General features: G+C 59.0%; 2 protein-coding genes across 9 annotated transcripts; one reads left to right on the forward strand and one right to left on the reverse strand.

Moving 5' to 3' along the window:
* ZNF664 (zinc finger protein 664) lies at positions 1-16,173 on the reverse strand. Of its 6 annotated transcripts, none has more exons than XM_036307351.1 (3): positions 16,155-16,173; positions 14,820-14,938; positions 1-3,643 (listed from the first exon to the last, which is right to left on the reverse strand). In XM_036307351.1, exon 3 carries the CDS (start codon positions 3,078-3,080, stop codon positions 2,295-2,297), a length of 786 nt encoding a protein of 261 aa, XP_036163244.1. In that variant the 5' UTR covers positions 3,081-3,643; positions 14,820-14,938; positions 16,155-16,173; the 3' UTR covers positions 1-2,294. The 6 variants fall into 6 exon arrangements, with proteins under 6 accessions (XP_036163244.1, XP_036163243.1, XP_036163241.1 ...); XM_036307350.1 differs by lacking the exon at positions 16,155-16,173 and adding an exon at positions 16,023-16,124; XM_036307348.1 differs by lacking the exon at positions 16,155-16,173 and adding an exon at positions 15,874-16,016.
* On the forward strand, positions 15,847-27,533 carry CCDC92 (coiled-coil domain containing 92). Of its 3 annotated transcripts, none has more exons than XM_036307345.1 (4): positions 15,847-15,977; positions 24,959-25,104; positions 25,573-25,614; positions 26,313-27,533. In XM_036307345.1, the coding sequence occupies exons 2-4, from the start codon at positions 24,975-24,977 to the stop codon at positions 27,059-27,061; spliced, it is 921 nt and encodes a 306-aa protein (XP_036163238.1). In that variant the 5' UTR covers positions 15,847-15,977; positions 24,959-24,974; the 3' UTR covers positions 27,062-27,533. The 3 variants fall into 3 exon arrangements, with proteins under 3 accessions (XP_036163238.1, XP_036163237.1, XP_036163239.1); XM_036307344.1 differs by lacking the exon at positions 15,847-15,977 and adding an exon at positions 16,239-16,315; XM_036307346.1 differs by lacking the exon at positions 15,847-15,977 and adding an exon at positions 16,243-16,332.
* The last annotated feature ends 64 nt before the right edge of the window (positions 27,534-27,597 follow it).

A 27,597-nucleotide genomic window follows, 5' to 3' on the forward strand; every position in this document is an offset into this window, starting at 1 on the left:
CCCTGTTATAAAGTAATTTTATTAAACTGATCTGGACATACTGTAGGTCAAATAATATTTTCTGAAGACAATTATGGACTTTAAAGCTCGACATAAGATTAGTAGCTTCAAAAGTGTTAGTCGTTTCCCAGCAACAGCATGATAAAATAATTCAACTATGTAGAAATATAGAACTCTAGGCGAGCTGGGAACGGAGTCCCGAGCCCAGCGTCCTCGCGGGGGAGGAACCTAGACTCGAAGGCCAAGTGATCTGCCCAAGCTCACCCCCCTAACAGTGATCAAGCTAGAAATCAAACCAACTGTCCTAACACTAACTCTACGGACTAGAAGGCTACTCCCCTAAGCCTCGCGCTACTGGACATGAGAGAGACGCTACAGTACACTGCGGTCGGGACCGGCCTGGAAGGGACTGTGGGGGCTGCGCCGGCCGTTCTGGGTGAAGGGGGAGCGTGTGGGGTGTGGCCCCCAAGACTTGCGACGACATCTGGAGTCAAATCCAGACGGTGACCAGTTTGCCCCAGGGCCCCTGGCTCCCCGGCCCGCCCACCGTGTGCTCCCCTAAGTCGCCCCCTTCCAGCCCAACAGAAAGCTCACACGTGAGAAACCCAAGCTCCGCCAGCACTTCTGACTGCTCTGGTGGTTCGTTTCCCACCTGTGCCATGGAGACACCACGTGGGGACACGCCACCCGTGTCCGAACTTCGAGACCATAACTCCCCACGACTTCCTGAGCAAAGGGCTGCATGTGGGGCCAGTGCCGACAGGACGGGCAGACAAGGCTGGCCGCTGGCCGCTTTTGTTGTCACTGGGGACTTTTGGTCGTCTAGACATTCCTTGAGTTCCTCCACATGAGTGTTTAATATCAATGTAGACAAAAAAACAAAACAAAACAAAAAAGGCCTAGAACCTCAGCACCTGCCCCTCACTGCTCACTCCTCAGCACCCGCCTTTCCACAAACACCGCAGGTCCACCCGCTACGGTTTGGGGGCTCCACCAGCCAGAGATCCTCTGCTCTCCGCCCAACGCCACCCCCAGAAAGGCCTTGCCCGACTGCTACCTAAGGATGCCCCACCCCCGCCCTCCCACCCTCGACTTAAATCATCACCCAGTTTATTTTCTTCATAGCACTTAATCACTATCTCAACTACGTTATGTTTGTTTACTCATCGCCTGTCTCCTCCACCAGAAGTAAACTCCATGAGTAGGGGCCCTTGTCTGTCTGATTCAGTGGCATTCCCTGCACCCAGCACAGTGCCTGGCACATAGGAGGTGTTCAATAAATATTCGAATGAATGAAGAAAGAAAAGGTAACTAGCATAGACATTCAGGCCTAAAAAGGAACCGATAGGTAATCCTCAACCAAGGGGTCACCGAGGGCTCCCGGCTGCCACTGCCCAGAATCACAGGGATGAGACTATAACAGTGGCTCCTCCCACCTCCCACCCCCACGGGCTGCTCTGGCCCAGAAGGATCCAGTCACAAAGGAGCCCCTGAGGGCAATCTGGGCACAGAAAAGTTCCAGCTCTGCCTACCCCTCCCTATTTGCATTCAGCTACTTCCAAAAAAAAAGTTCAAGTTAGAAATAGGTGATGGAGCCGCTAGAAAGTCTAACAGGAAGGAACACAGTGATTAGCAGAATCCACAAAATTAAAAAAAAAATGTTTAAGGGAGCGTGCGCCTGCCAATGACTCCTGATGGGTCGCATGAGTGGCGCCCGAGACGCCTGAAACCTAGTGAGATCGGATGCCATCTAGGAAGGGTGGTGTTTCTGGGAAAGGACTTTGAGGACACGCAGGGAAGTGGGGCGACAGACAATGGGATCTATGGAGAAATTCTAGAGCACTGCCTCGGGGAGCGGTCCCTTTCAAAGCACTAACTGACACGCTGATCCAGAGAAGGGGGTCCTGAGCTCCTGACAGGGGTACCTGGACACTCGCTGGTGGGTGAAGCGTCCGTGGGAGGTGACGCGGGAGGCTGGGTGATGATCATGGTTTCCTGTGTAGCACTCAACTAGAGAGGCATCGGGCCGGAAGCCCAGGAAACACACACCCGCATTCTGTGAATGGGAGACGGCTGGGACCTCACAACCCATCCTGGGCAGACGCCCGGAGGGACATCAAGTTGTGGAACACACTTGGTGGGAATTAAAAACAAACCACCTCACCTACACCTCCTCAAAAGAACGTTCTGCCGGGCTTCCAGGAGCAATTTCTTGGGTCAATGCAGGTATTCATAGGGTTTCCTTCCTAGTGGCACTTACGGGTTTTAAGATTTTTAACTCTTAGCAAAACGCTCTATATAACTGATATTTTGAGATGGTTTCTCTCCTTTGTGTGCACTCTCTGGTGGATGCAGAGGCTGGTGCTCTGGCTGAAGGCCTTCCCACACTCATCGCATTTAAAAGGCTTCTCCCCAGTGTGCACTCTCTGGTGGATGCAGAGGCTGGAGCTCTGGCTGAAGGCCTTCCCACACCCACAGCACCTGTAGGGCTTCTCCCCAGTGTGCACTCTCTGGTGGATGCAGAGGCTAGAGCTCTGGCTGAAGGCCTTCCCACACTCGTAACATTTATAGGGCTTCTCCCCCGTGTGCACCCTTTGATGCATGCAGAGGCTGGAAGTGTGCCGAAAGGCCTTCCCACACTCTTCGCATTTGAAGGGTTTCTCTCCGGTGTGGACTCTCTGATGCATGCACAGGTTTGAGCTATTACTAAAGCCCCTCCCGCACTCGCTGCAGACATAGGGTTTCTCGCCTGTATGAACTCTCATGTGAATCTGAAGGTGTGAGCTCCAATTGAAGGCTTTGCCACACTCATAACATTTATAGGGCTTTTCTACTGTGTGGATTTTCTTATGTCTGTTAAGTTTCGTTGTGGTGCTGAAATCCTTACCGCAATCATCGCATTTATAGACCTTCTCTCCTGTGTGGTCTCGCCAGTGAATGTGGAGCTCTGATATGTGAAAGAAGCCCTTGTCGCACTTGTCACACTTATGGGGCTTCTCGGCAGTGTGGACCTTCTGATGCATGAACAGGTCTGCTCTCTCAGAGAAAAACTCCCTACACATGGGGCACTTGTAGATCATGTTTCCTATTTGGTATCGTGGCGGAGCGGAGACAGTTCCTTGTGGCTACTAGTTAGAGGGCGCGAGGTCGCTGAGCCTCGCACTTGGCCATGCTGGCGGCTTATCTCAGGCTCGCTCTGCTCGGGGGGTTCAAGGTGGGCCTAAGCTCTGCCCTGCCTGCCTTCCTGAGTAAGGCTTCTTCCTGCATAGTGTTCCCCTCGGTCTCTACGGACGATGCAGCGACACGCACGCCCGCGCGAATCCTGGGCTCATGAACGCCGAGCTCCCTTTTGGGTCCCGAGTGTCAACATTCCACGGGCTCCGGCTGCAGGCCTTGGCGGGCGTTTGAAGCCCCTGGAAGCTCCCTCGTGTGGACGGCCTCGCACTTCTCACGCAGAGACGGCGGTGCACAGTGTCCCTCGCCGCAGAGGCTGAGAGGCTGCGTGCAGGCTCCCCGGGAAGGGTCAGTGTGACATCCCGCCTCCTGCACATCCGCCGGAGCCTTCCCCGGAAGCCAGCTCCTGGGGCCCAGGTGTGCGGCTCCTCCCGCTGAGGACTCCCTGCCCAGGCGCCACTCCAGTCTCCTGCGACAGAAACAAACAGACACGGTGAAAGGGCCTGGCTGTCCAGGGCACTGCTGCCGGTTCCGTAATGAAGCGATGTCACCATGAGAGCAGCGCAGACCTGCCCTGCCCCCGCGGAGGGACCCCTTCCCGAGAGCTGTCCGTGGGGTGCAGGTCTGCAGAGAGAAGGTGCAGATGTCACGCTCCTGTGCACAGCACGTCACAGCCAGCACCACCACGCCCTGTGGGACCTGAGCGCAGCGGGTGCTACTGGGAAAGGAGCCCGCAGAAGGCCCCGTGAGGCGAGGAACAGCCGTCCGCATACAGGACCAGAAGGAGCACCCCACACCTGGGACTTCAGGGGACAATCCTGCTGTTTCCGCAGCCAACACGCCACGTCAGAGCCGCCCTGCGGTCCCCAGGGAGAGCGGACACGTGATGTGTGGTGTCAGATGCGCTCCTTGCTTCTGCCCTGAGGTTTCCTGATGAACTGAAAATCTGACCCTAAGACGCCAAGTCCTGCCCAGCTTCCCCGCCCCGCTTCGTTTCAGTCCTGCACGTGCTCCTCCTGTGCCTGGCCTCCTTCCCCCTGCATCGCTGTCAGCTGCCCCCACAGAGGCCCAGTGAGACCCCAGGGAAGCCCTCCCGAGCGCCCCTCCCAGCAGCAGCACCGTGGGACCCCAAAGCTCCGGGTCTGACCTGTCCCCTGAGCCACGATGCGAGTGCCCGCACCTCGTGCGCAGCCGTCTAGTCAGTGACGGGAGGACCCCTACCTGGTGAGCGCATCCCCGAGGCTCCCCTACGCCCTCTGCCCCCCAGACCCTGCGGCCACGATTCCCAGCGCCTCTTCCAGTCTTTTGGCACCAACATGGGACAAACATACAGCCAACAGAATGAGGAGCAGACAGAAGGAAGTAACTAACACACGTTCCACCTGCAGTCTCCTGAGGTTTGGGATCACGCCTCAGCCACCGTTTCATCTCGTGTGTTCTATACTCGGTGACAGTGCAGTCAGTCCACAGAAACGGACCCATCTTACAGAGCACTTTCAGCAATACGCTCCACAGAGGGACGGGGGTGTTTAAGGAGATTTCTTTCACATTAAAGTGGCAAATAGCCCGGGCTGGTTTGGCTCAGTGGATAGGGCGTCAGCCTATGGACTGAAGGGTCCCGGGTTTGATTCTGGTCAAGGGCACAGGCCCTGGGTTGCAGGCTCGATCCCTAGTGTGGAGCGTGCAGGAGGCAGCCGGTCCATGATTCTCTCTCATCAGTGATGCTCTCTCTCTCTCCCTCTCCCTTCCTCTCCGAAATCAATAAAAATACATTTTTAAAAAGTATTTTTAATGGCAAAATAAAGCGATTTTTTCTAGGTGAATGTGTTAAGATAATAAAATTCAACTATATAAGCAAAGTTTCAGCAAAAATATAGTTAATGTCTAGAAAAAAGTATGCACACACCGATCCTTTGGTGTGGTAATCACGCTGCTAGAGATGAACCCGAGATCTCGGCAAACACAGGGCAGGACTGATGCCCCAGCTGACACCTGAGGCCGCACCTGCCGGCACCCAGGCGCCAGGGCGCTGGGAGGAGAGGGCACCGTCAGAGGATGACCGCTCAGCATGGACACGGAGGTCCAGAGAGCCAACTGGTGTGGGTCGCACTCAGTTCAGGCCGTGACGGAATCAAGACCAACCGCCTGACTCGGCGGGAGAAAGGTCCTGAAGGCGGCAGCAGCCCGAGGCCTCGGCACGAGACGTCACGCACCAGCCAGCGGCTGAGCAGAGGCTGAGCCCTGGAGGAGTCCCGGGTGAGCCTGCAGCTGTGACAGCACCACGGAGGCCGCCGACCTGGACCGCCCCGCTGACAGGGACAGCCTAAGGCCCACAGCCACAGCTCGGGAGGACCAGGCGTGCGCAAGGTACCCGGTGCCGACGAGGCAGTTCCGGGATTTGGGACTGTGACACACTGTCCCCCTGGCCTGCCTGGCACTCCCACCAGCCTTCCCCCACCTTGCCCACCACGTCGCCTTCACTGCAGACTCCTGCCCTGCCCGACCTCAACATGCAGGGCCGCTCCAGGGCTCCAACTGGGGACCCCTCTTCTCCGAGTCTACAATCTCGCCAGTAACTCAGCCACATAGTGAGCTCGGCTTCCAGCTTCATCTGCAGCCCGGCTACAGACACCCCAAATAGCCTTTCCAAACCCAACCCCTCAAACTGCTCCTCCTCACCCCCCCATCTCCCTACACTGCACTGACCCACCCAGGTCGGCCCCCATCCCCGTCTCTCCACCCCCACTGCGCCCACCTGCCAGTTGCAGTCTGCCCACAGCCTCTCCATCACGTCTCTCTGCTTCACCCCTGCCCCTCCCCCGCTACAGCCTTCAGGTTGGGCAGGTGCTGGCCACTGGCTCCACCCAATCTCGCCTCCTCCAGCCTTTCTCATCCTCAGACCTGCCCAGCCTGTCTCTCCTCCCCACCTCCGGGGCCCACGCTTTGCACGATCCTCCGATCCTCCGAGAGTCAGTCTCTCACACCCAGGTCTCGGCCCAGCACCGCCTCCTCAGGGCGCAGCCTCGCCCCACACGGCCCGGGTCACTGTGTGCCGGCCTCTCGCTGGCCTCGCCTCTCCCTGCTTCCTGGCTGAGTGAGCGCCCCATCAGCAGTGTCTCCACGCCTTCATCTCTGTCCTCCAGTCATCCAAGCACAGATGTTTCTCGAGTGTCTAACGGTGCCAGGCCCCGCGCCTGGCCAGAGCAGAAATATAACGGGTGCCCTTCCTCATGGAACTTGGCCCAGCAGGGACACAGACGCTCATCAAAGATGTCCATGCAGACATGTTGCCCAGCTGTGCCGAGTGCGCCGAACCGCCCTGGGTGGTCTCAGGGAGCCGCTGTGGGGGGTGGGCTCCCCAGTCAGAGGGCCGGGCACCACCGCCCCACACGGTGAAGGGAGACGTGCGCCTGAGGGAACGGCAGGCAGACCAGAGCACAGATGTGCTTTCCTCCCGCCAAGTCCTCCACAGACTCGACCCCCGGATGGCGCAGGGCAGCCTGGCTCTATCCCGTGGATGCGCTCGCGGCTCATCTTGACCCAATCAGAACACACAGCTGACAACACTGCAGGCCCGGCTGTGAGGACCAGAGAAGGTGAATGGGAAGCGCCTATGGGAGTGCCCAGGGCAGCGGCCTGAGGCCTGAGTACACACGGCTTCCTCGTTCCCTTACTTCGTGTAACAAATCCGTCCCTTCTCTGCAGAGGCTCCCAGACCCAGGACCCCCCTCCCTGTAATCGGGGTCCCTCCTCCGCGGGCTCAGTGCCAGTTTCCCTGGACGCTCCCTGCCCCCAGGGCTGATTTAAAACGCATCTGCCTTTATCGACCCCCCCCGCCCCGCCCCGCAAGTCGGGCCCTCCTGAGCCCACACACAGCCCAGGCTTATCTCCCCGGCTGGTGAGTGCGCACCTGCACCTGCACCTGCACCTGCACCTGCACCTGCGTTAGGAAGTGAGCTAACTTGGCGGGCGAGACTCTGGACTTCAGGTCCCAAGTTCAGTTCTGGACCTGACACTTCCCAGCCGGGCGACCTTCAGCGGTGACTCCTCTGGGGATGGGGAGCAAGACCTACGTCAGTAATGCGGACAGGCATGGGGCGGGGTCAGTGCCTCAGTGCTCAGCTGCCTCTGCAGGGGACACGGACGGGGACTGAGGGAAAGGACCCTCTAAGACACACGCAGGGCGCCCGGGAGTGAGTGTGCTGGGGACAGCAGAGGCCCCGCATCCTCTGGCTGCAGGACCGGCCCCTCCTGTCCGTTCCCTCTGCCGGACTGTGGTCTGTCTCCCTCGAGGGGCAGCGGGGCCCTGCTCTGGGCGGCAGGAGCCGGGGGGTGGCAGGTGTGAGCTCCAGTGACTCCCATCTCAGAGGAGGACGCTCAGTTATTAAGCTGCTTCCTCCTCCCACTGCTGGGAAGAGACCCAGAGGGACACAGTCCGCGTTCGGGCGCAGAAAGAACGGGACAGCACGGGAGGCCTCGCGCCACCCTCGGCAGCAGCGAAAGGAAAGCCCGAGGCCCCACGAGGCCCGGCTCACTAGCGGAGGGGACGGGGCTGGGCCTGGGGATGCCACAGAAATGCCACGTGGCTTTCAGCAAGGCTGTCCTCAGGACACTGGGCGCGGGAGTGTCACAGCAGGTGGCAGGTCAAGAAGTCTGGGATCTGGGACTCTCTCTGGCTATTTTTTTAATGCATTTTTTAAAATATTAAAAAACCAAAAAGTTTAGAATCTTCACCATTTTTAAGCGTACAGTTTAGTAGTGTTAACAGTATAGTCATCTTGCAAAACAATGTGCCCACTGCCCACCTCCCCCCCACAGCTGGCTCCGTCTGATCCCACTGCCTCCGGGACAGCTCTTGCTACACACGCCCTCACTCTCTGCGTGGAGGGCTCCAGAGGTGCATGTGGGCTCCCTCTGCTCCCAAATGACACCCCCACCAGCTCTGCCATCTCGGCGGGTTCCTGCCCCGGCAGTTAGAGACCTTCAGCAGGACCCTGTTCTCACGGCTGCACGTCTGCAGAGGGCACCCAGCACCTGTCAGAAGTCCTTAGGAACTTGAATTTCATGTCATGAAGCCTCGAAGCCTGCATTCTGCAGCTCCCCTGGTTCTAGCTGTGAGCTGGGGCCACCCCCAGGCCCGAAGTTACTGAAGACGGGCGAGCTGAGAAGCCTGGCTTGTTTGCCAGCTGACACCAAGTACTCGGAATCCGTGAAATGTTCTTAAATCCTGTGAGGCTCAACCCTGCACGCTTGAACTGTGCATCTAACAATAAGTTTGAGTAAGGGACGTACCAGGGCTTCGTGTGCAGAAGACAGGAGCCCCGGCGACTCCCTGACTGTCTCCCCGCTCCCCTCGGGGCAGCTGCATCACCTTCAGGACAGGTTTGCTCTGGCTCAAGGCCGTGGGAGGCACGCAGAGCAAGACGTGGAAATAAGCAATGATTATTTGATGAATCTGAACTTGCAGGGGCATGAAAGATAAATGAGCTCCAGGATGGCTTTACTGAATGTCTCAGGTGACAAACGGGGCATTCCAGTGGGAATGGAGGTGCGGAAACCCGCCTGCTGGGAAGCAATGAATGGACTCTGCGAGCTGCTGATACGCCAGGCTAGGTTCATTCTTTAAACCTCTCTTCCAGGAGCAAATGGGAATCCGCCAAAGCCGCTGGTCTCCCAGCCGGTGAGGCCTCCTGGGGATGAACTGGACCAATACTCTCAAACTGGCTAAATGACTTCAACTGGCCAAGCCTAGTGCCCCTCCCGCGCCCTTGGTCACACCTCTGAACCATTTCAAACTCTGGGTCCTGTCTGTTCCGGAAGTCCCTTCTCGGGTGCCAGGACGCCACTCGCACCAGTCCCCTCGTCGGCACGCACGGCCAGCCTGCGGGCTCAGGCACTCCGCCAGGCGAACCTGCTCCCCAAGGCCCACACCATGAACCGGACAGCAGTGACCGTGGACCAAAGCGGGGCCACTCAGACTCCCCTCCTGAGGCCCCGCTGGGAGGGGGGGACTGAGTGAGCTGGCAGTGGCCATCCTCCTGCCCCAGCCAGAATGTTTGTGTCCCCCTCCCCCCAATTCATAGGACGAAACCTGATCCCCATGTGATGGTATCAGGAGATGGAGCCTTTGGGAGGACCCCAGAGAGCTCCCTCACCCCTTCCGCGAGAGGATCGAGGTCTACGGACCAGGAGTGGGCCCTTGCCAGACACTGACTACGGCACCCTGATCTTGGACTTGCAGCTCCGGAGCTGTGAGAAAGGAATGCTTGTTGTCTGAGCCACCCAGGCGGCGGCGGTTTGTTACGCAGTGTGAATGCACTGAGACAACTTCTAATGCCCAGGTGGGCTCCCCCTGGCCTGGCCGGCCTCCTACGGGAGGGACCAGTTCGACAGCATCAGGAGAGACCACACCAATCGGTCTGATAACAGGACCTTACAATAGGACGCCCAGCTCTTCAGAGAAACCACCTGTGCAGAGGCAGAGTTTAGCCTGAGGAACCCGAGACAATTGCGGCGTTGCCCAGAGTCGGGGTTCTCCATGTGAAAGATGCTGACGGCCCGGTCTAAGCTGGACAACATTCTCCAACCTTAAACGATTTAGGAGGATAATTACATCCCAAGAAAAGCACAGCCACGCTGATTTTAGGAATGGGTTTGTGCGCACAGCAAAGCCCAGATCTGCACAACACCATCCCCGCCAATCCTCTCTGGGAAGAACCTGCACGCCCACGCGCCCTTTCTACGCAGCCTGTCCGCCCGCCACCTCCCCGAAGCCTACTACCTCCCCAGCGAGAGGAGGGCCCCTGCCCCCAGCGGGACTGGTTCTGACCCCCTCACCAGGCCCGCTCGAGCCCTCTTCCCCGGATCCTACAAAAGCCTCCCATCTTGCCTCCCCCTCACCTGCCCACTCTGACGGCATCTTTCTCAAATGCAAAACGGTTGTCCTGCCCTGCTCACAACTGCTCCCCGGCACTGAGCGTCAGTGTCATTTCCTTATTCATGCGGCGCTGGCGCTCCGGGCAACCTTAGCTCCTCCTCACCGATCCTGGCTCTTTTCTCACCACTGCCCATCAGCTCTAGTACAGCCACAGCCTCCCCTCCGCCCCCAGCTCCTTCTACCTCCAGGCCTTCCCACTTCTGTCCCGTTCACCTTCCAGTCGCACCCGACGGCACTTTCTCGGGGACGGCTTCCCTGACTTCCACCCTTCCCCTCAGGGGTGGATTATGGGATGTGCTCCCGGGGCCCTTACACATTCTTGAACATCTCCCTTCTGTCCCCACTCCCAGGATCCCCTGCGGACCCCCAGGAGCACCTGGTCATCCCTCTAGAGCAGTGATGGCAAACCTTTTGAGCTCGGCGTGTCAGCATTTTGAAAAACCCTAACTTAACTCTGGTGCCGTGTCACATATAGAAATGTTTTGATATTTGCAACCATAGTAAAACAAAGACTTATATTTTTGATATTTATTTTATATATTTAAATGCCATTTAACAAAGAAAAATCAACCCCAAAAATGAGTTCGGGTGTCACCTCTGACACGCGTGTCATAGGTTCGCCATCACTGCTCTGCTCTAGAACCTGCTCAGCCGCCCCGACCTTGCACGCCCCTTGCGGACCCTGCATCATGACTGTGCTCTCGATGCTCTGCCCCTGGTCTGGCTGGCCGCCCCTCCTCATCCCGAAAGCCTGACTGCCTCTCCATGTTAGAAACGCAGTGAGTAAACAAGAGTCAAACCGGGAAATCCCAGGCCCGGGTTCAAGCTTCTGCATTTATTCCACGCGTACAAAATTAGAAGAGGGAACCACTCTTATTCTGCATATTGTTAGGAAGCAATTCTCCTCCAAATACTGGAAGTAACAGATTCATTCCAGCTTATTCCAAATGCTCCACTAAGAACAAACCACTTAGCTAAGCCGATTTTAGGGAGCAGTTTAGAGCCTGCCTGACTGTGACAGGGCAGATCTCATCTTCAAAGTGCACATCCCTATTCACCATGCAGCTAACGGGCGTCCCAGATACATGTGCTCCCCAAAACTAAATGTTCCACCATAAATGTAATACAGAGTCTTAGAAAATACCCCAAAAAGTAAATTTTTAAAATCACCCAACATGCTATTTCCCAATGTATACAATTTTTAAGATTCTCACCTAATTTCTTCTAGACTATTCTCCATAGGTTTTTGTGGACAGTTGTTAGGATTTTTAAGAGTTTTAATCTTATCGTGTATGTAATTTCGTGTCCTGGTTTTATTCCACTTAACTCTGTCATTAAAAGTTTAATACATTTTCTACATAAACATTTTAATGGCCCTACATTACCGAGCTGATGAATCAGAACTTAATCATCCTACAAACTCACCCTTAAAAATAATTCTACTGCCCTAGCTGGTTTGGCTCAGTGGTTGAGTGTCGGCCTGTGGACTGAAGGGTCCTGGGTTCGATTCTGGTCAAGGGCACACGCGTGGGTTTCAGGCTCGATCCCCAGTGTGGGGCATGCAGGAGGCAGCCAATCAATGATTCTCTCTCATCATTGATGTTTCCATCCATCCATCTCTCTCTCTCTCTCTCTCTCCCTCTTCCTCTCTGAAACCAACAAAAACATTTTTTTTTTCAATCTGTCTCCCCTATGACTTTCCCTCAGTAGTTACAACGTATCCTTCTCAAATATTTTGGTTCTCAAACTTTTTCTATATTTATTCAGAACACAAACACACAGATTTCTTTCTTTTTGGGGGATCTTACAAAAAATTAAATTTGCTTTTTTGGCTTAGTAATATATCCTACACATCCACCCAGGCCACGCCAATACACACGCAACTACCTTGCTTTTTAAAGCTCCTTCGTTCCTCATAATCCCTCTGTCCAGTTCTATGCTTAGACACACACGCTGGGATCCGGGCTGCTCTGCAGTTTGAGCTCCCCGCACGGTGATCATGCATGTCCCCGTCAGACTGGACCCCGTGTGTGCTTTCTGCCGCAGTGGAAGCTGAGCCTGCTTTCTCTTCCGTTGTAGTTCCTGCCGGTTGTTTGGTGCTCAGGAAGCTATGCCTCTCACGCGTGCATTCTGTACTCAATCCCACCCTCACGTGTTTTGGTCTGTTTTTCAGAAACTCTCATTGTTGGAGCCAACAGCACTACAACACAGTTCCCTTTTTCACTGCTGACCCTCCCCGCACTCTTATTTCATGTATCACTGTTTTGACAAAACTTAGAAAACCCGTGTTCAATAATTTCCCAATTTTAAATTTGATTATTTTCTTGTTCAGTATAATGTGGACAATTAACATTTATGTGTTTTTTGCATTAAAATGTGCCTTTTCATTCCACTTGATAAAATGAGGGCTTTTGAAAAAAGAATAAAGTATCTATTTTGACCTTAGTTTAGTTGGTAGCTGAATTCAATGTGAACTCCAGAGTAAAGACCCCTCTCGTCCAGACAGACCTCCGAAAGGGCCTCCCTGGCCTCCCCCACTTCCACTCCCCACCCCCACATTCTGCGTGTAGCAGCTGGAATGCTGTCTGAAAATGCAAAGCCGATTATGTCATTCCTCCGCTTAAACCCGGCCCTGGCGAAGGCTTCCAGTTTCCCTCAGATAAAACACCCTGAACCCAGCCTACAGACCCTGCCCGACCCCGAGTGACCCCGAGGCCCCGCCTGGCCACACTCTCCCCTCGCCTGCGTAACCACCAGTCACCCTTCAGGTCCTGGAGCGGGCAAAGCGCTTCCCCTCCAGGCCTTCCCACATGCCCCACGTCACTCTACACGGACATCACTCTACACGGACGCCTGCTCGCCCTCAGATCTCAGCTGAAATCTTACTTCTGTGAAGAGGGGGAGAGGCGGGGGGAGGAAGGATGGATCTTTCCGGGGATCTTTAGGATCCATCCTAAAACTCGGTCCTCTTGTCCCCTCCTAGGGCAGATGCCAGTTGGGGATCAGAGCAGCCGAGGGCCTGCCTTTCATTTCCATCCCCTCCACTGCAGATCATAAGCTCCCACCAGGACCAGGGCTCGCTGATTTTTCTGGCCACACTACAAGCCCTCGAGTATATCTGAATGAAAGAAAAATACTTACAAGGCCCTTAACTGCATCTCTTACATCTTAAAACGACATCCGTCCCATCGTTCAGTCAGTATTTACATTGCTGAACTCTTTCTGATGCTGCCTACAAACTCAGGAAGAGTCCATTTTACCCGATGGACGTGAAAGCGCAAACAACCGCTGCGGCCGCCGCAGGACAGCGTGCACGCGTTTCTCACTCGGAAATAGGTTTGTTACACGATTATGAGAGTTTTGTTTGATGCTGTGTTCAGTGTGCTGATACTTCACTTGTAGTCAACGAACTTATCTGCCTTATTTTTTATGGCATGTAAAGCACTAGAAAACATGTACTTCGGAAAATATCCTTTAAGAAGTCTAAGTATTAACAGCACTTGATAAAAATTAATAACAAAATCACGAATTAAAAGGCAAACTTGGCGATCTCTGGTATTCTGTAATACACACATCTGGTCAAAAGAGAAAATATAAATTATATTGCAAATAAAAAATTCCTTTGGGTCGTAAAAGCTAATAAAACCAACATTTATATAGCACGCTACACTCTACAAAGCACTTTCACATACTTCTTGTCATTGAACCCCGTGGCGTAAACAGAGCAGGTATTACCACCAGGGACAGGACAGAAAGCTGAGGTTGGGAGGATCGAGTCCCGCCCAAGGTCAGGGGGCTTGAGAGCAGGGGGAGGGGCTGCGGGGCTGGTAACCGAGAGCTTCCCCTCGACTCTGTAACTGGTGTCCTTCGTGCACCTTCACCGACACTGCACTTCCCCGCGAGCCACCACCAGAAAGGCTGTTTCAGGTATAAAGTTGGAGCTTAAACGGCCACCAGTCCAGGAAATGGCGGAATAAGCCGCGGTCCACCCGGACTAGGGGAGGGACCAGGGGGCGGACGCGAGGCAGTTCTCCGGCTGCAGCGGACGGCGGTGCCCTGGCCGATGCGAAAACAAAGGCCGTGCGAGTCTCTAACCGATCTACAAGGACACACGGCAGTTCACTCTGCAGACGGGCTGGTCGGCAAAGACTTGAGCCACCTTGGTGATGTCTGCATTTCTACCAGGAAAAACGTAGGACTTGACTCGTTTACAATTAATTTAAAACAGTTTAACCTGGGGGAGCGGGGGGGGGGGGCGGGGTTCGGGGGAACAAGGTCACTTTCCTGCTATGCATCTAAGACAGGAAGTGGGGTCCCCGTCTAGAGGAGACAAAACATGGAAACAAAACCAGGTCGGTCCTGTGAAGACAATACACGGTCTCCACCGCGCAAAACGTTCCTTCGGCGACAACAGAAAAAGCAATAGCTGGGGTTTCTTTTTCTTTCTTTCTCATTTCTGGCTCCTTTGTTGCGGTAAGACAACCACTAAGCAAGCGCTCGGCCAGGGAGCGAGCAGCTGAGCCCCGCAGGGAGGGCTCCCCAAAGGGGCCGAGTTTTGGGGGGGACGAGAGGTGACCTGGCAGAGATGCGGGCAGATGAGCCCGGATCTGGGAGGTGGACGTACTGAGTTCATCAGAAGCAGGGACGGGACGGAACCCCAAGTCCCGAAAGAGGGGGCACCCCCCTCGCCGCGCTGCCGCCGCTTTACCTGGGGAGGCCCGGCCCGGCCCGGTCAGACAATGGAATGGAGGCGTCCCGCGGCGGCCGCTCCGCGCCCGGCTCCTCGTCACCTGCGCAGGGCGCTCGTCGGGCTCCGGGCCGCCGGCTCTGCAAAACCACAGCGCACCCTGCAGCGAGGCCCCGCCGCCGCCCGCGCCCCGGCCCCGGCCCCGGCCCCGGCCGCCTCTCCCGGGACCCGCCGGGAAGGGCTCCAAGGCGCCGCGCCTCGGGCCCCGGGGCGGTTCTGCTCCCCCTTCCCTCGGCCGCCACAACAATGGAGGCGGCTCGGGAGTCCGGCTCCCGCGGGGCCTCGCCCTGCCGCTGCCCAGCCGGCGCCGCGCCCCCGGCCGCTATCTGGGAACCCCACTCCGCGCAGCCCGGCGCCGCGGCCCACGCCGGGCGCGGAGGCCCGAGACCCCGCTGCCCTCCGTGGGGCCCGCCCCGGGGCCGCCGGGGCGGCTCGGACCTTCCGCCCGGGGCCCAGGGGCCGGCCCGGCGCGGGCCCATCCCGAGTGCGGGCTGCGGGCCTTTCTTTCACCCGCTCCGCCTCCGGCCCCCCCGCGCCCGCGCCCCCCGCCCCCACGGCCGCCCGGCGCCCCGCCCGGGCCCCGGACAGAGAGGCCGCAGCCCGGCCCCGGGAACTCACGCCGCGCGAGGGGTAGGGGCGCCCGGGCCCGGCTCCGCGCACCCACCGCCCGCTCCTCTGGGGACACCTCACAGGTGCGCCTCCGCGCCCCGCGCGCCGCACGTCCCGACGCCTCCGGGCCCAGCGCGCGTGCGCACGCACCAGGCCGGCGGGCCCCAGGGAGCGCGCGCCGCACGCATGCGCAACGCCGGCCGGCGCCCCTGCCCCCCCGCGCCCGCCCCCGCCCCGCGCCGGCCCGCGCGCCCTCCCCCCAATCCCAGGCGGGTCCTGGGGACCCCCCCCCGAGCCTCCCCTCGAACCCCGGCCGGCGCGCGCGCTCCCGCTCGCCGCCTCGCTCCTCCCCCCGCCCCGCCCGGCCCGGCCCGCGTTACCCGGGGCAACCGCAGTGCGGCCGCACCTGAGCTGTGCGCCTGCGTCCCACCGGCCGGGCCCCCTCCGCTCGGTGCGGTCCCTCCGCGCCGCCGCGGCTGCGGGACGGGCGCGTCGCCCCCGCCCTGCCCAGTGAGTATCGACCGCCCGCCGCCGCCCCGCCCCGCAGACACAGACCCGCCGGCGCCGCGGCCGCCCGCCCCGTCAGCGCGGCCGCCCCCGCCGCCCCGACCGCTCCCGGCGGGCCCCGCGGCGGCGCTCGGGCGGGGGGAGCCGGCGAGATGCGCTGGGCGGGCGGCGCCCACTGACCTCCCTGGGCGGCCCGGCGGGGCAGGGCCGGAGCCCGCAGCCCGGTGCCAGCCCCGCCCGCCGCCCCGCCCCGCCCATGGGCCGCCGGCCCCCGCCGCCCGCCCCGAGGACCGCGCCGAGGCGGGGAGCCGCCTGAAGGACCGCGCCTGCCGCGCCCGCAGGTGAGGCGGGGCCCGAGGTGAGCCCGCGTCCAGCCCCGCTCACCTGGCGGCTCTGCGGGCGGCTCTGCGGGCGGCGGGGCACCTGTCGGGACGGGGATTCATGGCGATGATTTTTCAGTCTTTGCTGCAGCGGGAGGGGGCCCCGTCCCAGCCGCAGGGTTCGGGGGAGAGGGTGTCTCCCCCTGCGGGAACCGCTCGGGAGCGGCGCGGGCGGACAGTGCGGGGCGGCGGGCAAGAGCGCTGCGCGCCCCCCGCGCCGGCCGCCCACCCGCAGGCCTTGCAGCCGGTTCGGCTCCCGTCCAGGCTGCGCACCGTCCGCTCCGCCGGCGCTGGGCTGGGGCGGGGCGGCCAGGCGGGGGGGGGGGGGCCGTCGGGTGGGGATCCGCATTGCAGGGGCGCCCGGGCCCGGCCTGCTGGTCGGGGAGCTGGGGGGGGGGGAGGGTCTGAGTCCACATCGCATTTCCCAGGCGTCCTCCCGCCCCGGGGCGTTAGGGACCTTCCCGGCGCGGCCGCGCGGGCCCCGGGGGCCTTGGCGTAAGGGCTCTCCCTGCCGCCCCGACGCCGGCGGGGGCTCAGTTTCTCCGAAACGGGGCGCAGGCCCGGCCGCCGAGCTCCGGGGCGGCCCTTGCGCTGCTCACCTCCCGGGCCTGTTTGGCTCCCGGCGTTGGTGGTGAGCGGGTGGCCTGTTCCCGGTGTCACAGCAACATCACAAGCTGCCAGGCGGTCCCCCTTCATGGGGGGCGGGGGGATCCCAGAAACCGACCTGGGAGACAGTGGGGAAGCCGGAATGGGCGGGTTTCTAAGACTTTTAAGTTCAAATTTCACTTGAAGGGCACTGCTACTGTTGTAGTAAATGATTTTTTTTATTTTTATTTTTGCACAGTCAGGAATTCGCCTGCATTGTTGCCATTGAATTGTAAGGGAAAAGATGTTTACATTTAAAGCGATGTTTGTTTGCTTTTACCTCCGAAGATGTGTTTGAATTTCGCTCTCTCTCTTGGCTAAATGTTCATCTTATGTGAAATTTTTTTATTAATATATTTTATTGATTTTTTTACAGAGAGGAAGGGAGAGGGTTAGAGAGTTAGAGACATCGATCAGCTGCCTCCTGCACACCCCCCACTGGGGATGTGCCCGCAACCAAGGTACATGCCCTTGACCGGAATCGAACCTGGGACCCTTCTGTCCACTGAACCAAACGGGTTAGGGCTATGTGAAATTTTTTTTAAAAATATATTTTATTTTATTTCAGAGAGGAAGGGAGAGGGAGAGAGAGAGAAAAACATCAATGATGAGAGACAATCATTGATTGGCTGCCTCTTGCATGTCCCCTACCTGGGATCGAGTCTGCAACCCAGGCATGTGCCCTTGGTCGGAATGGAACCCGGGACCCTTCAGTCCGCAGGTTGACGCTCTATCCATTGAGCCGAACCAGCTAGGGCTTATGTGAAATTTTTTTGATAGAAGGTTTTAAGTCTTGTGATGGGTACATATGTGTATATGTGTTTGCATGTACATCCACACTACTGAAAAGCCTTAACATAGTCGCGTTTATTAGTCCTGTGCACCATGTTATAATCACCCAGCAAATTTAGTTTAGTTCTATTTAAAACCTACAGTGCAGAACAGTGATCAGATTTTTACTGTAGCACATGTAAATACATCAATCTAACCAACAAGTTTCTTAGAAATGAGGTATTTTTTATTGTTAATTGCTTTTTTTAAAGAAAAAAATAATTCTTTTACTTAGGACAGAAGGTCATCCATGTGGGTCCTTAACTCCTCCGCCTGTTGTGTGGGTTAAAAATCATTCCATCTCCATCAGAACTTAGGTGCTGGAGTGTGTTTGCAACGCACTGATGCTGCCAACAGTGTCCGTGTGTGAAGAAGTAGTTGTTTTTACGTTATAAAGCAGTTCCTCACGTTTCTGGCCAGAAAAGACACGGGCCTTTTCCTCCTTTCTGGAACAAGGTCAGCCGCGAGAAGTCCCCAATGCCTAGCGGACGCCGTTTGCTGAGATACGATTAACGATTAACGTCTGCCAACTGGAGTAGCTCCCAAGGGCAGCCAGCCCCTCGGTGCCAGAGCGCCCAGGCAGTCAGGTAGACACCAGTCCTCCCATCTCCAGCTTCTGCGTTAAACCGGCCTAAACCGGCCGGAAGGTTTGAGTGGGGGAGTGGATGTGTCCCAGCTGCCTCCAGGTGTTTAGGGTCCGCGTGAGCAAAGAGATTGCGTGGAGTTAGAGCGATTTCTGAGGACAGAGGAGGGAACATTGCGGCCTTAGGGGAAGACAGACTTCACTTTGGCATAAAAGCAAAAGCCGCCTCTGATGAGCGCCTCCAGCCCCAGGAGGAAGGGCTGCTCTCCCCTGCGGAGGCTGCAGATCAGCCCTCCCCGCCGGGCAGGAATGGCTGCGGGAGGCATCACCCCGACGCACTGGGAGAGGCCTCCGGGCGCCTGGAGTCCCTCGGGCTGGCCGGATTGGAGGGCATTGTGGTTCTTTTTCATTTCCTACCCTGCCGGCTTCCACAGTCATGGGCACAGCGCCCCTCAGGCACCCACTTGCACCCTGGGCAGAGGCCAGCCTGGGGCTAGAGGATCCTAAGCCCACTTTGCATTTGTATGGGGCCTTGTCGGTCACAGTCTTCCAAAGCAGTGTTTTGCTTAAAAAGGCTTTTTAACTACACATGATTTGTATTTCTTCCTGCGGCTTTTGTTTTCTATAATAAACGTCTAATCAGAAGGAAAATTACCCTTTGCTATGGAAGCACATGGGAGTCTTTTAAAAGCTCTTCTTAAGAACAGGATGATGTCAGTCCTTTTGAGAGTCAGCAGGTCGCGGAGGTGAATAGATTGTTTTTCTCAGCTGAAGTTATTTTTTGAAAGACGCCGTTTAAGGGCTGGCTCTTGTGCTCGCTCTGCATTTTAGCTTCTGTGTGTTTCATCCCTGAAACCTGACCCAGGCTGCACAGCAGCGCCCAGGCCCGCCTGCCCACAGGAAGTGCCCTGGGCCCTTTGCAGGACGTCTGCCTGGTGTTTGCGTCTGTGCTGGCAGCTGAAGGTAAAACCAAGCCGTGACCCCCAGAACCAGCCGAACAGCATCATGGGGAGCACACATCAGCCTCTGCACACTCCATGGCCAGCAAGAAGACCCCGCAGCCCTCCTGCCCATGATGACAACCGGAAGGAAAAACAAGTCCCCCGCTCCCCACTGACCAAGAGCCCTCACCAGTTAGACCGACCAGAAGAGCTTGGGCTTCACGTGGAGACCAGATGCCTACGCTCCCAGCAACGGGTTCATCGGGGGCGTATTAGAAGCATCTCAATAAAAGTGGCCCTGGAAGAGGTGTCGCGGACGGAGGATTATCAGTAACCCCATGGCGGGAGGCTGAGACCACATACGAGACAGAAGTGCCCATGCAGAGCGGCGACCGCGCAGGCAGAGGCGTAAGGAAAAGACGGGCTGCATCGTGCTCTTTGGAGAACCCCGCATGGAAAGTACAGCTCCCGTTCCCTCTGCCCCGTTCCTCCTGCTCTCCTCCCACAGCCGGCGGATAGCGTCTGGGGTGCATTTGTCCTTGTCGAGTTGTTTTCGGTTCTTTGTGCTGGGCTCATGTCTAACGGCTCATGCACCTGAGACAACGGCCCAAGTCTGGTTGCCACGGCAACCTCTAAAACAGCACCCCCAGCCCAGCCGTGTGCTCAGTGGTTGAGCATCGACCATGAACCAAGGTCAGTGGCTCGATCCCCAGTCAGGGTCAGGGCACGTGCCCGGGTTGCCAGCTCGATCCCCAGTAGGGGGCGTGCAGGAGGCAGCTGATGGATGTTTCTATCTTCCTCTCTCTCAAATCAATAGAAACATTTTTTAAACCCCCCCACACACAGCACCTACGCACCTTGCGTCCCTCCCATCTTCGTCCGGACCTCAGCCAGCCTCGTTCGTTCTGAACAGCAGGCCTTCTTACCCGGATTTTGTGGGGAGTTGTTCTCCTGCCCTGGCACTTCGTGTGCGATTCACTGAAGAACGAGAATGGGGGATTCTGGGAGTTCTCTCCCTCCCTGACATCACAAAGAACCAGTGAGTGGAGAGAACCTCAGGGGAGTCGGGCTGAAATGTCACCTGGAAAACGTGCCTGACTCACCCCTCACGGCACAGGAAGTCACGGAGAGGACACGGAAGCAGGTGACTCATCCCTGCCGGGACTGTCGGCCGCTGATGGCAGATCCGAGGGCCCCCAACCGTAGGTGGACATGCTGATGCCGTCCGAGCACAGTTCTGGGACGTGACCATCTAGGTAAACGCCTCTTCACAGAATGGGCTCATCTTTAAAAAGTGTTGGTCCGCAAGCTGCTGTCCCGTAGAAATAAATGCCCAATGGAAACAGCATGAGGTGCCCCTCGGTATGCAGGTACCAAGTTAAATGGCCGTGGAGTCGGGTCTGGGTGGGCTGCTGGTGGGCAGTCATTTCGGAGATCTCTCCTGCCCCCGTTTAACTCCTGAAGGAGCGAGGGTGGGCCCCTTTGTCGCCGGCCTGTGGGAGGCGGCAACTTCTTCCTGCCGCCTGCCTTGCTGAGTTGTGGTGCTGCCCACGGGGCCGGGGGCCGGGCAGAGCGCCTCCAGATCCATCACAGGGAGGAACCCTTTGTGATGCCCCTCATCTCCGACCCCACGGAGGGTCATGTGGACGTGTCCTGTGGGTGCGTGACACAACCCGCCGTGTTCGGTTTCCTGAGTGACAGGGGAGGGTGGCTGACCCACAGCAAACAGCGCTTCTGCTGAGAATGCGTTTCTCCCCGGAAACCGCAACTACAAGACCCGAGACCTGGAGAAAAGCAGTTGAAATGGCTCATCCGCGCGGCAAGCCACAGAGAGAGAGGTCTGTACAGCACCGGCCGTGTTTCCTCGGCCTCAGGAATACAGCGCAGATGGCGATCATCGGGGCTGAGACTGACGGCGCGTCTGTGTGTCGTTAGTGTGACGAGGCAGGCGTGTGGGTCGCTGTCTTAGCTATCAACCAGGAGACATGGGCGCCTGCAGCGATCCCCGTCAGGTGCCCACGGAGGCCCTGCTCGGGCAGGACCTGCCTCCCCTTCAGAGGGAAGTGCCCCCAGGGCGCCGTGCGCACACAGAGCTGTGAGGTGACGGCCCAGAGCGACTTCGTGAACCACCAGCTGTGAGAAGCTCACAAGTGGCATCGCTATCTAGTTGAAACGCCTCCAGCTCTAGCTCGTGAAATGAGGCTACTGGGGCAGGAGGGGGACAGGGAAGGGGAAGGGCCGAGCAGAGCCCTGCACCCACCGGCCACTTGGCCTCTTTGTCCAGCAGGGGCCTCTGAGCCCTTCTGAACCAGCACGTGCGGCGCTGACTCTGCTGGTGGGGAGATGGGGTGCTGGCACTCTTGCCTCGGGTGGGGGGTCTGCCATGGGGTGTGGGCCTCAGTCTGTTATGTCACCCGGTTTTCCAGGAGGCCCAGGGCATTCCCAGAGGTACCATGTGCCTCAGACCAGGGGGCTCCTGCCTCTGCCCCCCTGGGCCCGCACAGCCCCTGAGCGACGCTTAGGCGACCTGGAACAGACCTCCTCCTCCCTGGACACGGTCACCTGGAGGCTCAGCCCCTGCCCAGCACGCAGACACTCCCGTGGCTTTTAAGCAGAAGCCAAGGAAGCTCTGAGAGGCTGAGCTGACGGACCGCAGCGCGTCAGTGACCCACCACGCAGGCCTCCAGGGGCTGCGCTTCCCGGCCGGCCGCGTCTCGCGTTTCCCGAGGAAACGGCTGTCGGCTCCAGAGGGCTGTGCTGGGCCTTGTTTTCACGATGGGCAACGTCAGACAATCAGGGACGTGCAGTGCGTGCGGGCGGGTTCCCCACTGCGTCATGGTCATCCCCGCGTATGTGGGGATGCTAACTGGTGGCTTCTGTCACAGCTGCCTTCCTGTTCACTCCTGGGCTGAACTGGTCACGATCCAGCCCTCAAGGCTGCCCCGGACCTGTCATTCAAACATGAGGCCGCTTGCTAGTGGGGAGTTAGTGCTGATCTGTTCTGAGGGAAGTCGCTTAATGATTCTTTTCTGACTATAAAGTAATACAGGTCCCACATTGCAGAAGCGCTAGGTCACACCAAAACAGAATTCTTAAAAAGTAAAAATCACCCGCAGTTCACCTCGAGGGCAACCTTTTAACGCTGTGTTGTAGACCCGTCTAGATTTTAAAAACCTACTTAAATGTACACAAACGTGCCCTCCCGCCTCGGGGTGTGCCCTCCCGCGTCGGGGTGGCGCTCGGTTCCCACCAAAACGCCCTGTGGGGACTGCTGAACACGTGAGCTCTCCTGAAGCAACGCCCTTCTTCCCGGTGCCACGGCCACCGAGGACCCTCGGTGATGTAGGTGAATTTCTCAGATGGTGTGCGGAGAAGCCGTCGGTCCCTACCCTTTACACGGCTGCTTCAACCCGAGGCTGTGAACTCAGGATCGTAACTGCCCCTCCTGAGAGCGGGCACCTGGACTTGGCGTTAAGCCTCATTAGCCGGGGGCTGCGGTGAGCTCCCTCAGGTCCTGTGGTGTGTTTCAGGGTAAGAATCTTAGCAGGTTTCCCCGTCCCTTCGGGCACCGCCCTGCGCGGCTCCTCCCAGTGGACGAGGAGAGCAGGGTCGGCAGAGGACCTTCCCTTTGCTGTGAGGTTTCCCTCCTGAGGATGACGGGAAAGACTGCTAATTCATGTCCACTTAGAGGCGCTTGGGGAATGCCCTGGAGTCTGCCGAGGGGGTGTCTATGGAACTGGTGACCACTCGTCACATAAGAGTAACCTGGCTAACGCTTACCACGCACTGACTACCACCGGACGCCATAGGGACCGCCCTGAGCACTCGAAGCCGTCCTGTGAGCTGCAGAGCATGACTTAGGGTTTAGCCCAAGCACAGCCCAGCACCCCAAGGCCTCCCTCCTGCTCCGTCACCCACTGTGTTGAGAAATCACCTTTGCGCCTCCGTTTCTCACCCACCCTGACGTAGAGGTGTTGCATAGCTGGTGCGAAGGCGTCCTCCATGCCCAGCATGTTTGCTTGGAAACCGTCTCCCTGCTAGGAATCGCCTCTTCTTACACCCCATCCCACTCCCCCCGCCCTGCCCCTGGCCAGCCTTCCCTTTCCCGATGGCAGTGTTTCAGCCGTCGGCAGGCACGGGGTTCCCACGGGAAGTCACGGGGTCTGTGTGCAGGATGCTGAGAGCCGGCGGGTCCTGCTGGGCCGGACCTTGCAGGGGCGCCAAGGCCCACAGGCTCTTGCCATGTGGAGCGTTCATGCACAGGAGCCCCTAATGTGAATGGTCATGTCTTATTCATGACCAGGATCTAAAATAGCTGCTTAGCGCTCATTCGCGGCCACTGCGCGGTTTCCTCTGATGCTGACGGTACTGCCCTGCTCCCACGGCTCTGGGAGCTAAAGGAGCAGCTGCGTTGGATCGAACAGACATTTCCCGTCTTCAGGGGTGAAGGCCCTTCCCAGCAAAGCCACTCCGTTCCCTTCCGTCTAGAAACGTGGCCCAGAGGTTCTCGGAACTGTCGCTCCGGCCGTCCCAAAGCTGGTGAGCTCCTGCCCTGAGGGGGCCGCTGCGGCTTCTGTCTGATGGGCGTAGCTCTCGGGAGCAGCCCACGAGGAAGCTGCTGAGTGAGGCTCGGGCAGGAGAAGGGCACTCCATGGGGCCGGGGCCGGGGCTGGGGGCCGGCTTGCCAAGAGCATTCAGACAGAGGGACCGAGGTGTGCAGACGCCACATGGGGAGGGTGTGGCAGGGGCCAAGGAGGAGAGGACAGAGGGTTGATGGAGCACACGGGCCGGGAGGAGGCCCGAGGCGGGGAGGGTCTCTGGGAACGCCGGACCCAACCCCACGAGTGCCAGGGCTGCCACACCAGCTCCGTCTGCAGGTGAACGTGCCATTCCCGTGTGTCCTGTGTGCTGTGCGCAGGGCGCCTGCGAGGAGATGAGGCAGCCTGGGAGACAAAGCCCTTGGGCACTGTGGGCCCTGGTGCCACCCCACAGCCACAGGCCAGCCCTGGCCTGCTGTGTGCCGCCCGCTGGGAGCCCTGAGGAGGGCTTCCTCTGCCTGGGCTCTGACGCAGCAGCTGGGGAACGCAGCCCACGGCTCTGCACCCACAGGATCGCCCTCAGAGGCTGGTCCGCGTTCCGTCCCGGCACAGCCAGGGCGGGCAGGGCATCCTGGGTTGCCTGGCAGCTCTGCCAGAGCCTTTCTCCAGTTACAGTCAAGGCCGAGTCCCGGCCTGAGCCAGCGGCTGGTCCCTGATGTCGCAGCCACGGCGGGCTGGGTGGGGGGGCAGGGCTTGGGGACAGACACCAGGCTCCTGCAGTCACCACGGGGCCCTGTGAGGTGTTCCTCGGAAGTTCCCAGGAAGGACTGGGGGCTGAGCTCTGAAATCAGGGGCTTCCCTCCAAGTCCTCGCTTCGGCCCGGGCTGGACACCATTGCGTGTGCTCGCCGTGTCCCTGGCACCGTGTCCCTGGGGAGGCCGTGGGTGTCACCTGAGCAGGGCTCTCGGGAGGCCTCTGGTCACATCTGTGGGAGCCAGGTGGCCCGTGGAGAGGCTGGGATTTGGAGTCGGAGCCGCTGCCCAAGACCCCGCTCTGTTCGCCGCAGGTCACCCCGTGTCAGCATGGCGGCCGCAAACCTGGAGAACCAGCTGCACAGCGCGCAGAAGAACCTGCTGTTCCTGCAGCGGGAGCACGCGGGCACGCTCAGGGGCCTGCACGCCGAGATCCGGCGGCTGCAGCAGCACTGCACAGGTGCCGCCCCGGGGGAGGGGAGGGCGGGCCGGCTCGCCAGGCCAGTGAGGGGCTCCTCTCTGATGGGGTGACCCGTCACCGGGAGACTACGGTCTTGTGCCAGAGGAGAGCGGGGCAGCCAGTCCCGGGCGCACCGCGAACCCATGGGTCCAAGTGCAGTGGTCAGGACTGGCAATGCACTTGGGCACCGATGACCAAAGCGTCACGTAGCAGAGCCAGCTGCTGGCAGAATGTGGGGGGATGGGATGTGTTTTAGGGGAGAAGGGATTCCCTCTGGACCCTGAGAAGGGCGGTGGCCACTGGTAGCTTCCGCCACTGTCACGCTTGCCCTTAACCCCGACCTGCCCGGGGGAGGGGGTGAAGGGGGACTCCCGGCTGGTGGCTCGGTTTCAGGGCTGAGCAGGCCTGTGCAGTGCAGTGCATTGCGCTGTGTCCACACAGAACCAATGCCCGTGGCTTCCTTTTCAGATTTAACGTACGAGCTGACACTCAAAAGCTCGGAACAGACAGGTAAGAGCTGCCTCCGGAGGGGCGATGGCGCCAGCTCCCGTGGGGAAGCCCTGCATGTGGCCAGAGCGCTGGGCGGGGACCCCGCTGTTCCCAGGGCAGCGGCGGGAGGAATGACGCTTATGTTTGGGGGGCCTCTTCACATCTCTCCGGACTTCCTGATTTTTATAGTGAATACAGTCCCTTCTAACCAGGAGGCGGCGGAGCAGGACAGCCCAGGGCCCAGGGCGGGGGACTGAGTACTAGGTAGCCCCAAACGTGGCGGAGGTCCTTCCTTAGACTCCAGAATCCTTGGGGTCCCCTGGAGATCATCAGCTGGGTGGCAGCCAGGGCAGGAGAGGGGCCTGCTCCCAGCACGGGGTGGGGACTTAGCAGAGCCCAGAGCCCTTCCTAAGCAGCCTGTTTGTAAGGCGGTTACCGTCGAGCGTGCCCGCTCCTTGTCGGAGTCACGGGTCTCGTCCACGAGGCTCGGCACTCGCCAGGCCCTGAGCCTGGGTTTGTGTTTCCGTCTCCCGTGTGCGCCTTTCAGGAGCCGACGCTCTGAGACTGTCCGTACGGCCTCAGCGGCTGGTAACCTTGGAGGCTTCTTTTATACAATAAACAGGCCAATAGCTCGCAGGACCTCGGCCCCGGCCCCGGCCCTGTGGGGGTCCTCAGCCGTCACCGTGGCGGGCTCTCACCGGCTGTGCCTGTGCCCGCAGGGGACGGACGCAGCAGCAGTGAGCTGCAGAGACGCTGCGAGGACCTGGAGGCGCAGCTGAGGGCGAAGGAGCAGGAGCACGAGGAGCTGCTGCGCGAGCTGGAGCAGAGGAACGCGGCCGTCGCGGTGCTGGAGACCACGGTGCGGGAGCGCGAGAAGCGGTACCTGGAGGAGCTCAAGCTCAAGAGCCACAAGCTGAACCTGCTGTCGGGGGAGCTGGAGCAGCGCGCGGGCACCATCGCCTACCTGACCTCGCAGCTGCACGCCACCAAGCGGAAGCTACTCAGCTCCAGCGGGACCTCGGACGGCAGCCCCGGCGGGAGCCCCGTGCTGGCCGGCTACAGGCCCGCGCCCCCCAGGGACAAGCTGCCCGAGACGCCCCGCCGCCGCATGAAAAAGAGCCTCTCCGCCCCCCTGCACCCCGAATTCGACGAGGTCTACAGATTCGGGGCCGAGAGCCGGAAACTCCTTTTGCGGGAACCGGTGGATGCCATGCCCGACCCCACCCCGTTCCTGCTGGCCAGGGAGTCGGCCGAGGTCCACCTCATCAAGGAGAGGCCCCTGGTCATCCCCCCCATCGCTTCCGACCGCAGCTCCGGCGAGAAGCACAAGGTCCACGTGGGCGTGGCCCACCGCATCCACCACGCCGTCCCGCCGCAGGCGCAGCCCGAGGTGGAGACGCTGGCGGTGGACCAGGTGCGCGGCGGCGCGGGCGTCAGGAAGAACTCGGGGACGGACAGAACGGTGTGAGGCGGCCACGCCCGCCGCTGTCCACACTGTGATCGCCGCCGCGGAGCTCCCATCACGCCGTTTTGTTTAGTTTCCATGCATGCCACACTCCTCAGACCCGCCACCACTGTGCCCCTCCCACCCCCCGTGTCACACCCACGTGCTCGTGTCCCGCTGCAGCTCCTGTAGTAGCTGGGCCCGCCTGTGCCGCATGGCCTGCTTCCCGCACACCCGTGTCCCAGCGCGTGGACAGCGGCCCGCAGGCTGCATGCTGCTCAGTGTCAACATGGTCAGATAGCTACTCCCATGGAGACCCCTCACTCCTGACAGGCCTTTCCCGGCGGCCCTGGCGGCAGGCGTATGTGTATGTCACGGGAACTAAATAAGATGACGTTGCTTCTCATATCACCGCAACCTGAATGTGTGTTCATATTTTTTGTTAAGTTTTAGCCAAAATGTTCAAGATCCCAACAAACTTTATTTTCTGAACCTGCCTCCTCTCTGTTTTGTGTCTTTTATTGAAGCAGCGAGGGAAGGAGGCGGCTGGGAGGGAGACG

Source organism: Myotis myotis, unplaced genomic scaffold (genome assembly GCF_014108235.1).
Source record: "Myotis myotis isolate mMyoMyo1 unplaced genomic scaffold, mMyoMyo1.p scaffold_m19_p_47, whole genome shotgun sequence".
Classification (NCBI taxonomy): domain Eukaryota; kingdom Metazoa; phylum Chordata; class Mammalia; order Chiroptera; family Vespertilionidae; genus Myotis; species Myotis myotis.

Bases quoted from the DNA above. Each gene is read 5' to 3' on its own strand.
- ZNF664 (XM_036307351.1), bottom strand. From the start codon at position 3,080: ATGATCTACAAGTGCCCCATGTGTAGGGAGTTTTTCTCTGAGAGAGCA.
- CCDC92 (XM_036307345.1), top strand. From the start codon at position 24,975: ATGGCGGCCGCAAACCTGGAGAACCAGCTGCACAGCGCGCAGAAGAAC. The intron at 25,105-25,572 runs GTGCCGCCCCGG...CTTCCTTTTCAG, and splicing joins GCTGCAGCAGCACTGCACAG to ATTTAACGTACGAGCTGACA. The intron at 25,615-26,312 runs GTAAGAGCTGCC...CTGTGCCCGCAG, and splicing joins CAAAAGCTCGGAACAGACAG to GGGACGGACGCAGCAGCAGT.